General features: G+C 41.2%; 1 protein-coding gene across 1 annotated transcript in view; it reads right to left on the bottom strand.

Annotated features, from left to right (window-relative positions):
- Window positions 1-214: 214 nt before the first annotated feature.
- Window positions 215-17672, bottom strand: part of LOC134651158 (protein singed) — a 54980-nt gene continuing 37522 nt past the window's right edge. Inside the window, exons 5-11 of the mRNA XM_063506195.1 lie at window positions 15725-15910; window positions 12435-12663; window positions 6054-6210; window positions 4534-4695; window positions 3592-3719; window positions 2621-2788; window positions 215-1701 (exon numbers count right to left, since the gene is read on the bottom strand). Coding sequence (XP_063362265.1) covers window positions 1664-1701; window positions 2621-2788; window positions 3592-3719; window positions 4534-4695; window positions 6054-6210; window positions 12435-12663; window positions 15725-15910 — 1068 coding nt within the window. The 3' untranslated portion in view covers window positions 215-1663. The remainder of the gene's footprint in view (window positions 1702-2620; window positions 2789-3591; window positions 3720-4533; window positions 4696-6053; window positions 6211-12434; window positions 12664-15724; window positions 15911-17672) is intronic.

The following is a 17672-nucleotide window of genomic DNA, read 5'->3' as shown; positions in this document are numbered from 1 at the left end:
CCGCATAAGCTCCGCATCGATTTTATGCGGATGTTGAAAATAATGCGGAAGTTCCGCGGTTGCGGATGCGGATGTTCGCAACATCCCTGGTAGTGAGTGCAATAGCCTTATGGGTAAACGTGAACTGAATTTCAGCTGCTAATTTTATTTTATAGGGTACTTTATATGGTACCGGCAGATCACTTATAATCAATAAGGCTAAATAAAACATCACTTTACAATATGATTATAATTTATTCATAAATAGTTTACAAAGACATTATCGTACAAATATTAATCCAGGATCAGCATTCTGCGTACATCAATAAACATATTTTGTTCATTATAAAAAAACACGCTCCCAAGTATTAAGAACAGAGATTATCTGAGTAAACGTCGATCGTTTATATACAATGCACCGGTTATATAAATGTATAAAACACCCCATGAAGCGTGGAATGGACGATTATATTGGAAGCGGCATTCGCCTTACTCTATACTTAAATAACCTAACTTACTTATCGTTATTTTAGTTTATTAGTTAGCCAGACGCGCTTGCGCTGGGCTGGATTTAGGGCCTACCGACTATAGAAATATTGGATAATATGAGTACCCAAAACGTATAAGGTTAAAATTTTCAGTTAAAATGCTGGCAATGCGATCGCACCAACTCTGGTGTCTCAAATGTAGCGGTTCTGAGTAGACCCGGAGCGCACAGCGCGCGGCCGGTATTGCGTGAGCCCTCAACTTAACTTAGGTCAGAGTTCCACTGCTGTAGGCTTCAGTCTCACGATCCTACGCGAATACGTAAACCGTATAATCCACCGACTAGACACTACCTATAAATCTCGAAAATATACGTTCCGAATATAACTCTAATAATAAATAATCGAAGCCGAGATGGTCAAGGGTAAAATATCTTAAGCAAGCGTAGACAGATCTAAATGATGTTAAAATAATTACGATTATAGTGAAGCGAACGATCACACCCGCGACGCGGACAGTACCTTAATCATACTAAATGCAAAAACGAGCGCCGCTGCAGTTGAATCCTTTTTCCTTTTTTTTTTGCCGAAATGTATAACGACAATGAGTGAACATTGGGCAACATTCCCGTTTTTACTATTTTCTTTACCAAACTATTGGCAGTTGATTCTCCATAGAACCAGCGGTTTGGGTCGTTCGGAGGCCGCCATTTTGTTGAAACAAAATGGCCGCTGGGATTTTAAAATGGCGTCAACTGAGCGGTCACACACGATTGTTCACGCGGGAACTGGAATTCGATTAGCCAACCGTTTAGTCTCGTATGCTATGGAAGATTACGTGAACTGGTTTGTAATTTACGGTTTATTTCTAAGGAGATTCATTTGAGCGAACCATTTAACTAACGCCGTAGAAAATCTATAAAAAACTTACTACTACAGTGAGCATGGACATTGATCCACGTCTAAAAGACCCTAAAACAGTCTTTGATACTGTTGTTGCAGTCAAAATTGTAAACAAATTACACAGTGGAGTTCTAAAAAACTTTGTGTAAACATTGGTCACGCTCTTACCAATATTTTAACAAGATTTTTACTAGGTTAAAATAGGTTCTTCATACAGGGTCTTGATTGCATCAACAATGTATGCTGCGAGTATCCAACGCTGGTTCGTCCAAAGGAATCTCTTGTTGATGACGTATCTAATACTCCCAGTGCGTGGCCGTGCTGATGTCGGTGCCTGCAAATAAAACGTTTCCATTAGAAAATTCGGTTTTCAATTGGTAAATAAACGATGAAATAGAGAAAAAAAACTGGCAATGTGTAGTTTTATATTTGTAATCAAGCAAAACAAGCGATAAATCCGCTTGAATCCGGCGAACGATCAAAAAGTTACCTCTAAGTCCCACAGACGCGATAGTACACACGCGATTTCATACATATAGTTTGTCAAAGGACTGTCTTATTTCAAACATAGACAGAGAGAATCATACTATCTTTGTCTTACACTAGTACCCTTTAGAAAAGGATGAGTTTAGTTTTCCTCGGTCTTACTGACTAACAAATTGGTTTGACCAACTATAATGAGTCCCTGAGACTGTAAGGCCTGAGTGGACACTCGAAGCGGAGCGTTCGGCGGGGCGTGCAGCGTGGCGTCGAGTTCCCAAGGGATTTGAGCAGCGTGCACTAAGGCCGCTCCTATACGCTTGCATTTGTTTAACATGCACGCTGCACGCCCCGCCCCGCCGCACGCCCAACTCGAGCGTCCACTCAAGCCTTACACTGGTTTTCGAGTTTTAGAGCGCAGTGTCGTAGTTTTAATGCAATATGTTACCTAGAATATCAGATTCCATGGCACGATGACGAACATTGAGTTTAGATTCCTGAACTTTTTTTTTTAAACCTGTAGGTACTCTTTGACTAATGGGGGAAAATAGAAATTTACATAAGTTTCATTTGTATTGATAAGGAGCAGCGTGCACTAAGGCCGCTCCTATACGCTTGCATTTGTTTAACATGCACGCTGCACGCCCCGCCCCGCCGCACGCCCAACTCGAGCGTCCACTCAGGCCTTACACTTACAAGGATTTTTACGTCAACGTGGGAGCCTCAAGTGCCATTAGCAACTCTAACACTACTAACATAAGGTTGATATTTACCCGCTAGACGGAAGTTGCCGTTCTTGACGGCGGCGAGGTACTCGCGGCCGGCGGCGGCGCGGATGGCGAGGCGGGTGGGTTCACGCAGCTCGAGGTGGAAGCCTTGCGGGGTGTCAGAGTCCATGGTTACTGATTCGCCGTCCGCGTGCCAGTATTTGCCGTTTGATCCTGGAAATAAAGGTAATCTTATCAACTTTTTTTTTTCTCAGTTTTAACTATTTATCGAGTTATATCTATTAACATGTTTAATCTTAATTAAGTTTATATTTAGATCCTATCAATTACAAACACAATGGAGAAAAAAAAGAAACTAAACGTTAAAATTAAAACTAAAATGAAACAAATCTTAAACAAAACTTATAAGTAAACTTTATTTTGATATCAATTTCGTTTAGCTCGTCGAATGTCCGTTCTGCCGCAGCGAGTTTAGTTATTGGTCGAGTCCGGTATCCTATGTACAGGTACAGACTTTCCAGATCTTTGGACTCCATATTTCTGCTGCAGTACTTATGATTGCAAACTATATCTAGCTTTCTAACGATATTATAATATACATGACATATAATTGATCCTAAAGTAGGTGTAAGTTCTATTTCCTACTCCTAATCGGAATCGAGTCCCATATTTTTATTTGTATGGGACATTAATAGCAAATTCCGCTGTGGAAGGTTTGACGCTACAATATGATGGGTACAAGGTTTAAACCTTGTAGAAGTGGAAATAAAATGTGTATAGAAGTTGCATACTTAGGTCAATGCGTAGATCGAATATTTAAATAGCCGTCGTTTTAAGGCCTGTGCACATCGGCTGCGTGTGCGTGACGTGCACTGTTGGACGTTAGAGCCGCACACGCACACGTCACGCGAGCGGTGTGCCGTCTCTCATAAGGATCTGTATACTACAACGCCGCACGCGCACGTCACGCACACGCAGCCGGTGTGCACAGGCCTTTAAAGAGATAAATAACTCACCCTTGAAGTATACGGCTCCCTTGGGTCCGCGCACCACCTGTATGGTCTCGTAGTTGGCCTTGTTGCACTCGAGTCGCACGCCCTTCGGCCCCACGAAGCCTTGCTCGCACTTCAGCACCAGAATAGGCCTGTGAAAAGTTAAGAGGCGATTGAATTTTCATGTTTCAGAAACATCTTTATTATACTGTTCGTTATGATCATAATACGAACAAGTGTTATCATGCGCGCACAGAACGAGCTGCCCTGCATGGAAATTGGCCTCGCCCGAGGTATTGCGGCCGCAAGTGCGTTTGTCTTGCGTTAGGCACGTCTACATAGACAGCAATGCTTGGCGGTGCAATTTTATCGCGAGGCGGACCGTCAAGGCGGATCATCTATGGGTCAAATTTGGAATTTAATTGAAATCAAGTTAAGCAAGATTTAAAAAACAATTCAGCGTTTTTCATAATGTAACTACATACATTTGTGATTACTAATGACTACTGACTAGGTGGCAGCACTGAGAGACAAGATACTAGATCACATCACATTACAATCTCAATCCGCCATTATTGGGCGAGATAAACTTTATAAGCTTCAGTATATCTCAGAAAGGAGCTATGGTTCTACCACTTGTACTTATATACCGTCTAAGTGTCTTGGTTTGGTACTGTAAACTTATGTGTGTGAAATAAATGACATTGAATAGAGAGTCCCTTCGAAACAACTGCCAGGCATGGCTCACTCCGCGATTTCGTCGCGTCGCTACAAGTACCTATAAGTACATGCGGACCACACCAATTTTGGTGTCTAGCCATAGTACTTAGTTGCCGCGCACCGCTACGGAACCTAGCTGTGATATCTGTCGCGTTTTGTTAGAGACTGAATCTTGTGTACCTAGTATGTAGGTATTATTATTTATTCTGTGCTACTGCATACTAAGTAGTGACCTGCACAACTGACCTGTTGATGAGATAGAAGTAGTATTTGCAGTTGTCGTCGATGGTGTCCGCGTTGGCGTAGAGGTGTCCGGAGCGCTTGGTCATGAGGTACTTGCCGTTGTTGGCGCGGAACGCCACGGCGCCGTCGCCCTGCCAGTCCAGCTCGAACAGAGCGTTCGACGACCTGCAATGTTACAGTTAGGGTCTCCCCATACTTATCGACGCGGATTCGGCGAAAGCCGATAGTAAACAGCATAAACAGGTAAGGTTCGGTTCGGCTCCGTTCGGCCGTCGACGGCCGACGCGTCGGCGTCTTTTTCGCTCTTATTGCGTGGACATAAAGTTTCATTTCTATTGGCATTGCCGATTCCGCGTCGATAAGTTTGGGGAGACCCTTACACTTTTTAATCGAGGATACATTAAGTACGTTACGAGAATGCCTTTTGACGCGCAATATTATAAGTAAATATAGAAAAGGCACGACTCCCTCGCCACAGTGAAATGCAGGTATCAGGGATGTTGCGAACATCCGCATCCGCAACCGCGGAACTTCCGCATTATTTTCAACATCCGCATCTGCATCCGCATCCGCATAAAATCGGAGCTTATGCGTATGCGGATGTCGAACAAGTCGGTACAGGGACGTCTTAGCGGCGGCGTAAGTGCTAGGTAATTTCGTCATTACCTGTAACGAAATCGTCTAGATCCAGAAAAGTCGGCGAAGTTACTGTTTATTAAATATAACGCACCTATATACTTGCTCAAATACTAAACGTTTCTTTTTTTTTTAAATAAAAAAATACTAAAAATGTAATATTTGACGTTTTCTAAGTACCTAATTTTGACATCCGCATCCGCTTCCGCGGATGTCAAAAAATCTGCATCCGCAACATCCCTGGCGGGTATCACCCCACATATTTAATACACACGTTTACTTTACAGTGAGAAGAATCAACATGGGGTCCAATTCATATAGTATGTCAATCATTACTATTCATTAGCGATGTACTTACAGTCAGCAGCAAAAGTTGCTAAGCGGGCGAGGTGTTAAAAATTACCTTGACACGCTCTTATTCTCTTAACAATAAAGTCGCGTCAAGATCATTATGAACACCTGGCCCGCTTAGCAACTTCTGCTGCTGACTGTAGAACACCACCCACGCTACCTGTTTGGGCGTTTTCTAAAATAAATATTGAAAACCCGATTCTCCCAGATCCTGGTGTTTTTGGGTTCTTTCAACTCAGAATCACTAGCATAATCAATCCTGATGATAAAAAAAAATTGTCCCAAAATTTTGTATGAAAATTGTACATTCCACTACGTCACGTTACATACAAGTGAAAAAATTTCTCATACTAAAAACGTGACGTAATGGAATGGACATTTTGGGACATCTTTTTTTAATGGTAGGATGGAGAGTGCTGTCGATTCTGAGTAGAATGAGCCCAAGAATGTCCAGATTTGAAAGAATCGGGTTTTCGATATTTATTTTAGAAAAAGCCCGTTTATCGTCATGTAGACAACAATATGTATGTCCTTACTTGTTATCCGAGGCGGCCTGGATACCGCCGCCAGTCTCGAGCGTCCAGTAGCGGTCCTGCATGGTGCGGATGTACCAGCGCTTCGTGGCCCAGTTGAACTCCAGCTGGAAGGTCTCGTGGGACGAGATCTCGTCCTGGTTCGCTGTTACGTCCACACCTGGAAAGGTGAGAAAGCTTGTTAGAAAAGGCAAGCTTATATCTATTATATATGTAGTACCTATAGGCCACCTCAGGCCAACTCCATCAAGGTGAGGGTTACGGGACATCGCGACCGATGGAGACACATCACAGAAGCTGCAAAACCAAGTGGTCACGATCCTCGGTAATGAGGGACAGTGCCTATGTCAAAGTAGCAAAAGTTAAGTACCTATTTCAATATTTTAGGTAGCAATCCTTCCGATAATTAATTGAGATAGGAATAGGATTGATGCTAAAATGCCCTGTCCAATTAGGTAATATTTTCCTAACACCGTCAAAGACCCTAAAACTACAACTCTAGAAGACCGTAATACATATGTAGCTAAAATTTGAATTATTCATTTTAGTTAAGTTTACCGGTAGGTCGACCTATTCGTGACATTTATAAAAGCCATTTTACGTATCATACATCTCATCTTGTCAAACACTTCAACTCTCGATGTGACAATGACCTTCCGTTACAGCCATCTAACACAAGTGTATGGTTTGTTTAGGCGTCATCGTCAAACGAGATGCACGGACCGCAAGCACCGGACCGAGTAACGGAGCTAATCGACTGTAGGATTGATTCAAGAGGGTAGTGGATACATATCGACTTGACGACTGGCAATTAATCGTGCTATCAGCTTATCCTCTACGAACATAGTAATTAACGAGCTTCTAATTAGGTAAATTGACTTATTTGCTTACTTAAACACGTCATATAACACTTTAACACACATTCATTCGTCGTTTTAATCAATATTTTGTTTCCTTCTAGTTTCCTGGCTTTGGCCGTCCCGATATATCTGATGGAATGTACTAAAACAGATTAGGTAATTTGGATTTATATTGTGTCGTGTGTTTGCAGCGCTTTAAGTTCATGTTAACGCGTTTAAAACTATTTTCTACCTAGTTTTAGAACCAACGACGTCGTGCTTTGTCCGGTTCCCATGATAAAATCTTAGTAGAAAACTATTACTAATAATGACGTGGGTATATCTCAAAAGGATCCACTTTCCAAAGCCCATTAAATTGTGTTGAATAGTGAATGGCGTCGTGCAGACTGTTGCCATATCGGTGAGCTTGCAGTTTTGCATTGGCGAGGTCGAAAGGCGTTGCGCGTTAGGGTTGAACATATCTATTACACATGAAAAAAGCAAAGTCATATCTTAAAACATCTTAAAACTTTCTAGTTGCAGCCAAAGGATCGTAGAGTTAGACCAAGCTATGTTGGCAGCGATTTTGATAGCCCAGACTGTGTAAGTGTTATTATAAACGTCAAACTTCTATGAAATACTGTGTCACTATATCGACTGCTTTTATAGACAACAACTGAGATCATCAGTTACTTATGGCCTCGAGTTGTACACACCGCCCAGACTGACTGACAGTTCGTAAACCTTAATACAAATTGCATAAGGTCGTGGACCGTGATGATGGACACTTACAAGAGTAGCTAATATTTGTACAAACCAAAACATTACATTGCAAGTACACTAGCGATTCACGTTTGATTGTTCCTGGTTTTATTTCAGTTGTGACAGCCCTAATGCGTATCGCTTGATCGGGCGTCGCCCGCGCAGCGCTGCGCTCGATAAGACGCTTTATGCGTTACAACGAAAGACATTATCGTTAAAACTTTACTGGTAATAGTGGTAATCAATTCAACGACTGCCTTGTACTGGAACGTTAAGGACGAGTCGAGAACGTTGAGTTAAAGTGTACAGATTTTATGGTTTGTTCAGTTATAGTATATAAAATTTGACCGATCTTAGAAGTACTTAATGTACAGGTCAAATAATGTATGGGGTCGGTAAATGCAAGTTTTTAAGTTGGCAATTACTAGGTTTAATAAAAAATTACACTTCACAAAATCGTCCTAATGCATGCCTCAAATGGTAGCCCTAGTTACCTACTGTATACATTCTATGCTATGCAGCAAAGTCCGTTAGTGATATCAGGTGCCGATGACCGAGCAGTAATTAACTGAGCTTTTATCACTTCACTTTGTTTCATTGGATATCATTGGTTCATAATCATTACTTAGGTACTTTAGATGCTCGCTTCCATGACAAATTTACAACATACCGTCAGTAGTAGGTACCTACATAATAAAGTAATAGTCAACGGTAACGAGACAGGTGAGATTTGTGGTCATAACTATTCTGAAAATTCAACTGTTTTCAAGAATACGCGTTCGTAGCTTCGTTTAGGATCCACAAATAGAAATGTGATTATGCTCAGAACCTTATTTACCTAGTTCCCAATGTACATACATATACGCCTTCGTGAAAATTGTGATTTTAGTACCTGGGGAAAGACCAATTTCCCAAATTCTAATATGGCTCAATTACGTATGATATAATGAATGAACGATGTAGATCGACTCGCGCGCAGGCATCCGTGAGAGAAACGCGGGAAAGCGCGCACAATGCGCTGCGCGGTTTTTGCGCAGTCGCTATCTCGCGACGTGTTGCTATGGCAAGATACTGGCATTCATCATCATTACTTAAGCCCTTAATTAGACCGCGTTTGAACGACATCCCCATGGGATATAGGCGATGCATCTCCGAAGATTAGTTTGAAAACAGAACAAATGTAGGTTCGAAGATGTGTGTAAATGAGTAGAACAGATTGATAGCTGTTCGCATCAACAGTGAGAGTCCGTCATCATCCATGACTACAAAAGGAAGGGAGGAAGGTTATTTATTATACAGGTCCAAGCTCGTATAAGCATGCAATACCATGTATAACGGTGGTCCCCTAGGTTGGTATGCCAAAGAATTAATCGCTGTATCAAAAGAGACAACTGTGTGATTCACTGCAAAGCTAAGTAAGTTTAGTCAAGTGTATTTTTATCATCCCAGATCATAACGGTAGATGATCGCGTAGTACAGACTACAGAGTACGTTAAACCGATTTAATAAACAAACCAACATCGAAATAGAACTTTCCTCGTTCCGGTGTAAGTATGCCTGTGAGGTCTTAACTAAAACTAAATAAGTAAAGGTATAAACTTGACCGGCTCTAGAATTTATTTCATAATATATTTAGACATGAAAGTGGAGTAAATTTTGAAATGTTCTAAGGACCTACCTAATTAGAGTAATTAAGTAGGTACCTATTGTATTTACGCTACGGCGCAAACGATTGGCTGGATTGTGGAGTGTAACGATTTAATTTCATCAAAAAATATGCTTCTGGCTGCTGTAATTTTTAACATCCCCCCAAATTTTTCCAACATTTTCCCACGAAATAAAAACTACTTAAAAAAAAAGTTTAATTATGTATTATGTGTCTGGTTGTAAAATTAGCAAGAGAAGGCAATGGATAGCTAATTAGTAAGCAGTTTTGTACAAAGGGGAGCCGCTCTGAGCCGGCAATACTTATACGAAATGTGATCGTTAACATTTTACTCGCATACCGCGGTTCGTAATCCCTGGCCAGCACTTCCTAGTTTGTTTACCAGTACCTATGGTTTGTTTACAATAATGAAAAAATGAAGTTTAATAACCCTTGTGGTGTTTCTCGACGTGAGATTTTTAGATCTCATTCTTTCTATTGAGCTTTGTAAAAGGAAGTGTGCTGTTGGTTAATTATAACACTTTGATACAAAAACCAAAACAATCGTGTAATAAATTACAACTCTATTCATCTCTAGTATATCTACTGTACTGATGAACATCTACGTCTGTAGGATCGTGACATTCGTGACTACACATCAGGGATAGGGCAACGCGGCCACTCGACTGTATTTGCATTTACAGGAGTACCAGTAGGCCTAGCACATGATTGGCGCGACAGTATCTCGCGGCGAGATAGACTACCCGTCTTTTTCTAAATGTATGAATTAAAGAGGAACGGGTAGTCTATCTCGCCGCGAGATACTGTCGCGTCAATCATGTGCTAGCCCGGCTGTTGGTTTATGTACCCACTAGACCTAGCTACCTAGACCTCCACAGAAAAAATATGCTTGCCGGAAAAAAAATGTTATATGATGACATATTTGAACTATATAGCTATTTCGCCACGGTTTTGCCACTATGATAACTATTATGTACTACTATATGTACTTTTACAGGCTTAATATACGCTCCCTATCGAGTCGTGAGCTAGAAGCGGCGGCGCGTGACTAAACATCAGAGCTAAGGTTGTTCGTCCACTTGTCTCTATTTGCATATTTATAGCTTCCTCTCCAGTCGCCTGAGATAAGTAAGGGGATGGTATGATATAGTTTTGAATTTAGTTCTATTATTTCATTGAGTGGTCGAAAATCGGTTGTAGGTTTGTGCAAAGTAATGGTTTATTCTGGGTTTATTACTAAATTGTTATCAAATGTATGATCACGTTTAAAACATTGATCGATAAGACATGCGTCTGTCTTACACTTACACACTTATCGGTAGGTACGTGACAGATGTCTATCCCCAACGATAAACAATAGAACATGAGCTTCATATAACTACGTGCCGGGTCGTTTTCGTAATGAAAGATAACATTTTAAGATGTGGGAAGAAATTGTGACATCAGATTGAAAATGTTTACAGAAAATATGATGAAGTCGGTGTGTAGAGAAAAGCCTAGAAACAATTTCTACCCAGGTTTTAACTTACACAAACTATTGTTTAAACATATTTTCATTCCGCTTACAAGTTAAGCCCAGCCCAACGAGGGTGAAACTAAAACATAATGTATGCGATACCACAACACCGCGTTACCACATAATAATTTCACCGCACAATACTTCAATCCGGACGGCATTTCTCCAGAGTTAAGCCATTAAAAGGAATTTCATTCAAACAATACAAGAGAGTAATGTTATTAAGTGGAACCACAACAATGCATCGTTACTGCATTCGGAGAAGAAGCATAAACGCATCTTGAGAAATGCAAACACGTTTGAGACAATAGTGGACGCTGGGCGAGATGTAGAAATGACGAGATTGACGAGTTACCGGCACTTGTTTACAAACAATTCGGTGCAATGTGAAATCGGATGGAAGCATCGATTGCAAAAATGCATTCAAAAGTAAGACAATAGATACATGTTCTTCTGGAGTGGCTATTGTTATTGAAAAGCTGGGTGAAGTGGGAAGTTTTTGCAACTTTTAGAATTGGAAACTGCTTGGAGATGGGATTAGCAAATAGGACACGCATATAAACATGAAATTTGGGGATTCGAACTAGAGGCGGTTGGTTTGGATTCATCCCACCGCTGGGTACAGATCTCCTCTGGCATAGATGCTATGTCCTTACAGGGTACATGTTTGAAGCTCTTATTGTAACATTATAATCTGTATAATAACACTAGTGCAATAAAATACTAGATAACTGGCAAGTGGATTTTGATTACAGCCCCTTTGGGGACCCAACATTGGGGAATGCATTAAAAACATGATTCCGTGTTAGATTTAATCCAGATTCAAGCAATTCTTATTCTATATCCGATCTGCCGCCTCTTTTATAAGGCAGATCGTGATATGCCTGGGTTAATCTTAGTCAGATCATGAAATGGCGGCGTTTCATGATATGCCTAGGAATATCTCGATATGCCCGATTTTGCGATCTGCCGCCGACATGTATACAAGATAAGATAAATTAGTTTCACATGGAATCATCCACGAACAAATACAGGTGATCATTAGGCATAGGTACAGGGTACAGATTGAAACCGGGACGTCTAATTTTCAACTTAATAACCAAATGTAGTTCTTGTCAATGCGTGTACAGTGATTGACAGACATTAGACAAAGGCTTTACGTAAATCTGCAGGAAACAGATGCACTTCCCACAGTCCCCTACAATCAATCGCAATTAACTTTCACGTCTGCCCGTCTGGCTGGTTCCGCAATTACGGAATCAATGGGTTATTGATAGCATCTAGATTACTTACTTCGATCTAGTTGTTTTGCTACATGTTGCTTCATTAGCTGTGTGCCGGTTTAATGTACGACTGATAGGTAGAAGTGATTTATTTCTCTTTACATTCAAGAATATTAAGTTGAATGTAAATGTACGGCGAGTGTATTTATTCTTTAAAGATTAGCTAGGTGTCAAATATAAAAATATAGGAACGTTACGTATTATGTACGTTCATATTAAGGATATCACAAGTGAGCATAAGATAAAGGCCTATGAAGGGAAGGTTAGCCTAATACGGCTTAGGCTAACACGGATTTTACCACATAAAGAGAAACATACCTTGTTTAACAGAGACGTATTTGTCGTTCAACGCAGCTACGAATGCCGCTTGAGGCAAGCTGTCCTCCAGAGAGAACAACTCGTCGCGCGTGACAGCGGTGGAGCGCGTCTTCAAGACGGCCTTGGAGCCGATGGGGGCGAGGTAGGCGCCGGACCCGTCGCGGAGCGCCAGCGCTCCCGCGTGGTACTCGGCGCTGAACAGGCAGGCGGGGGTACAGCTGTCCAGGAGCTGTTGAAAAGGTGAGGTTCGATGAAATGATGGTACCTATTATCCCGTGTTGGCCGAACGTTATTTGCAATTGACCATTAACCAGTATAAATTAAACCATAAACTGTAACGGACGATTACAGTTTACGGTTCAATTTATGATGGTTAATGGGTAAAAATAGTCAATTGCTTTAACGTTTGGGACAAGCCAACACTGCTATTATCAGTGCCCAAACCTAGCTCTTAAGTACGTCGGTACTTCTTTAAAAACTTATATTGTGTGGAGTCACGTAAATATAATACTGTTATTTAGTTTGAATCATGATTGGAAAAAAAGAGGAGAAAGTATCTGAATGAATGTCAGCCCATTAACAATAGCTTAGAACTCGTATGCTTAACTGAGAGTTTGCATTAGAAACAGACGACCTAATTATTGGTAAGTTTTCTTTAGCTGAATACAGTTCATAACGACGCCACATGTTCATTCGATGAGTTAGTCCCGTATTGTCATCTTGTAAACTAATGTAGCCCCATGGGAAGAAAACAATAAACAGCTTGTTATTATTCTATCGTATGCCGCGTTCGTGCTACGCACCGTTTATGCCTTTGATTATCAACACCAACGTAATTTTTATGATTACAAACTCCATTGTTTTCATCATTACAAGATTCTTAAGAGTGTAATTGACAAATGGAAACCAGATAAATCATAAATGTGCTTTATGCATGGAAAACGGGTGTGTTCAATGGAAATTATGCATCACTGACACGCGCCTACTACACATAGTAAAGAAACCTAGGTCAGGCAAGATTGCTAAAATACGGCATTGATCTTGGCCTGAAATATTTGCTTGATGGCAATGCTTTTCAAACGTCATTTTGTAGGTTGTCTGGTAGTTTTATATGTAATATTCTATGCAATTTATACAATATTTTACATACACAGAAGACAATAACACCAATATTTAACAAGAGTAATATTTTTAAACCAGGCATAAGTTAACAGTGTGTTTCGGTGGGAGGCATATTTTTCAACTTTACAAATAAGTACATAGCCAGAAATAGAATAGAAGGAATAGTTAACCACTTATCACAAATTTGCATTATTTTGTTGGCGCAGCGTCGCCCTGACAATTGACACAGCTGCGCTGGAGTCGACCGAGACGTATTTACACATTACTTATTTATTGGAGACAATTACTATGGGTTTCGATGTAAGTGGGACTGAGAGACAGCACACAATCGATGTTTGTATGCATTACGGTTCAAGCGAGGCCGGCTTTGTGGGAAAGTGCTGATAATGCTAAATTTATGAGGTTGTGACTATGCATATGCGAGAATAACAATATAGGTTCGATGGGTATGCGTAGTTCTTTTGTTCGATAACTATGCGGTTCTTAATTAGGAGAAAGCCAGTTTTATTTAGCTGTTTGTGAAGTTGTCTAACTTTAAAGTCTGCGTGCTATCTGTAATACTCACTTCACTTTCGCATCTTATTAAGATGAATTAGGAGATTTAGTGATGATCTCTGGTAAATGACGACGTACCGACCAGCAGACTTTTTCAAGCAATGGATTAGTGACATAGTGACTTCACTTAACTACAGACTAACAACCAGACCTATAAATCAGACGTAGACGTATGTTTGACTTGAAGCTCGTGCAAGTGAATAGGGATGATGACACATGTTGAATTTTATAACAAAATCTAGTAAAATAGATAGCAAACGAGCAATTTACCACAATAATGTGGATATTAAAATAAAATACTGAAAAATTACAAAACTACAGGACCTGAAAGTTTCAAAATTTAAGTTTTTTTTTAACTTCCAAAAACGATAAAAGTAAGGGTACCTACCATTCGATTCCTTACATTTCATCCAAAACAATTTTTTTTATACATAAACGCAATATTTCACCGACAAAAACGCAATTTTCTTGTTTTGTCCATACTACAAGATGGGAGCCCCAGAGACCTTGACGTCACGTTCCCTTATCTTTTTGTTTAGGGCGTTTCGCGAGTGCAGTGCGACTGTCGGCCTTTGACTACAATTTCTGACTTTTGTGTTACTTTAATGCAATGGGTCCCATATAGACATTTGATCCTAAAAACAAACCCGATCGATTGATACCATAAATGAAAATGTCATGTAGCCTCACTGTAGCCTATTGTCATCTGTTTTGTAGAAATCTATGAAGATCACACTTCTATGACTCTACTAAAAGCTGCCAACAAATGAATGAAAAAAGCTTCCTCACCTTCCCTGCAGCGCTGAGGTATTTATTGTTGCAGGTGTGTATGGCGTACTTGCCGCCCTCGTCAGCGCGGAACTCGAGCGTGAAGAGCGTGTCCTCCCCCAGGGCACGTTGGCGTCCACATGGATCTCGTCCAGGGTCTCAGAGAGGTGAGCGAAGCGCTAGCGTCTCCAAGCTGTCAACAAATGAATGAAGATGGCTTCCTCACCTTCCCTCCAGCGCTGAGGTATTTGTTGTTGCAGGTGTGTATGGCGTACTTGCCGCCCTCGTCGGCGCGGAACTCGAGCGTGAAGAGCGTGTCCTCCCCCCAGGGCACGTTGGCGTCCACATGGATCTCGTCCAGGGTCTCAGAGAGGTGAGCGAAGCGCTAGCGTCTCCAAGCTGTCAACAAATGAATGAAGATGGCTTCCTCACCTTCCCTCCAGCGCTGAGGTATTTGTTGTTGCAGGTGTGTATGGCGTACTTGCCGCCCTCGTCAGCGCGGAACTCGAGGGTGAAGAGCGTGTCCTCCCCCCAGGGCACGTTGGCGTCCACATGGATCTCGTCCAGGGTCTCAAGAGAGGTGAGCGAAGCGCTAGCGTCTCCAAGCTGTCAGCAAATGAATGAAGATGGCTTCCTCACCTTCCCTCCAGCGCTGATGTATTTGTTGTTGCAGGTGTGTATGGCGTACTTGCCGCCCTCGTCGGCGCGGAACTCGAGCGTGAAGAGCGTGTCCTCCCCCCAGGGCACGATGGCGTCCACATGGATCTCGTCCAGGGTCTCAGAGAGGTAAGCGAAGCGCTAGCGTCTCCAAGCTGTCAACAAATGAATGAAGATGGCTTCCTCACCTTCCCTCCAGCGCTGAGGTATTTGTTGTTGCAGGTGTGTATGGCGTACTTGCCGCCCTCGTCGGCGCGGAACTCGAGCGTGAAGAGCGTGTCCTCGCCCCAGGGCACGTTGGCGTCCACGTGGATCTCGTCCAGGGTCTCAGAGAGGTGAGCGAAGCGCTTGCGTCCGATTGAGCGGAAGTTCATCTGGAACAAAAGAGTTTCGTTAGATTTGGTCACTAGCATATGGTATTAAATTGTCTATAAAGATGATTGAATAGTACATTACTACAGAGGCCGGGAAATAAAGGGATGGCGGCGAAGTAGAACTTTAAACGTGTTTATCATCCATTACCACGTTTTATTTTTGTTTTATTTTTGTCACTAAGGTAGATTTATAAGTTTTCTTGTGATTACACAAACTACATTAAACTTATGGCGTAACATACCTAATACTCGTAATTAAATAGGCGTCTTATTTTAGTATATGAATATCAATTATGTTAAGCTTGGTAGCTTAAACTTGAGAAAATAATCTCGCTATTCGTAGAAGTAAAAAAACTATTAATACAATTATATTCAAGTTGCGGAATTTGCTTCTAATAACAGATAATTAATTGACGCCGATTGTTCAGCAGTTTTAATTAAATGACAATGCGCAAAAGAAATAGTTATTATAAACCCACGCATGCGCAGTTGTCACGCACTGACAGGTCCACACCGACCGCATGGCAGACGACTGACACACACACGCGTTTCTGTTACCCCGCGACATTTTAGCTAAATAAATGATGGTAAAAACAATCCTTCCTTATATCCCTGCAATTATCATACACTCGTACGAGTGGCTAACGCGATTTAGAAAGTCTTTTTAAAGGTAATATTATTTACATAATTGAAACTTTATTGCACAAAACGAAGAGAGTATAAAAGGCGGACTTAATGCCTAAGGCATTATCTACCAGTCAACCAACTAAAGCAATCTTTAGGTTTAACCACTTTAATAACGAAGCGTAAATAATAACAATGGCTATGTAGGTATTATGTCGACATACGTAAAATTCCGTACTACGTGTAGGTAATGCACGTTACTGCGACAGACGATGTCTAGACAAACTTTATTTCCTAATAATTGAGTCATAAATGGTGTACGCGATACATATTGGCACTAAAACTGACCAAGCGCACTATGGCTAGAAAACTGAAAGGTTTTCGTGGTTCATTTGATTTTTATACTCTATTAAACTGAAGGTTGCAATTTAGACCATAAAACAAGTCAAGATTAAAAATAGTATATACCAATTTTACTTATAGAATTGGGTATTTATATTGGAGCAGCTCGACATAATTGAATTAAGACAATCCAAATTATCCAACACCTTTTGTCGTCTATTTCTTGCAAAGGGACTAGGGAGCCCACGGCGACTTAATGCAGCGATTTTGTAGCGCGATTAGCTATGCAGAATCGTATTTACATCTTAGAGGGTACCTATATGACATATGATATGAATTATGATATGATATGACGGGCGACAGTCTCGCGACCTTATAGAGCATTTAATAACTGGAGACGCCTTCTCTGTCATTTTCTGTACAAAACAGTCTGCCGATTTTAGCGAGGGAGGGGCACGTCAAATATATGGCTATTTTTGTACGTAACGTACAAATAGCCATGTCAGATAAACGTGAGTGAGTCCATACAATAAGTATGCACATTGTGCAAGGTTTTCGGCAGAGGGGTAAGCTCTTAGAGATAGTCGGTAGAGGCAACTGTATCGATACTGCTTCGCCACTGAATTGCTGAAAAAATTCACCGTATGCTACCTCCCGTTCCCTTAGAATTTATAAATGAATACTGGACGGTAGGTATAAACCCGTCCCAACGTGCCGACATCTGAATCTGATATCGCCTGCGGCTTGCACACGCGAGAGTGTGCAAGTGATGATTAGATAGATATATACCGAAGAT

This window comes from Cydia amplana, chromosome 9 (assembly GCF_948474715.1).
Source record: "Cydia amplana chromosome 9, ilCydAmpl1.1, whole genome shotgun sequence".
Taxonomy (NCBI): Eukaryota; Metazoa; Arthropoda; class Insecta; order Lepidoptera; family Tortricidae; genus Cydia; species Cydia amplana.
Note: the sequence above shows the minus strand (reverse complement) of the source record. Positions and strands in the feature narration are given on the sequence as shown.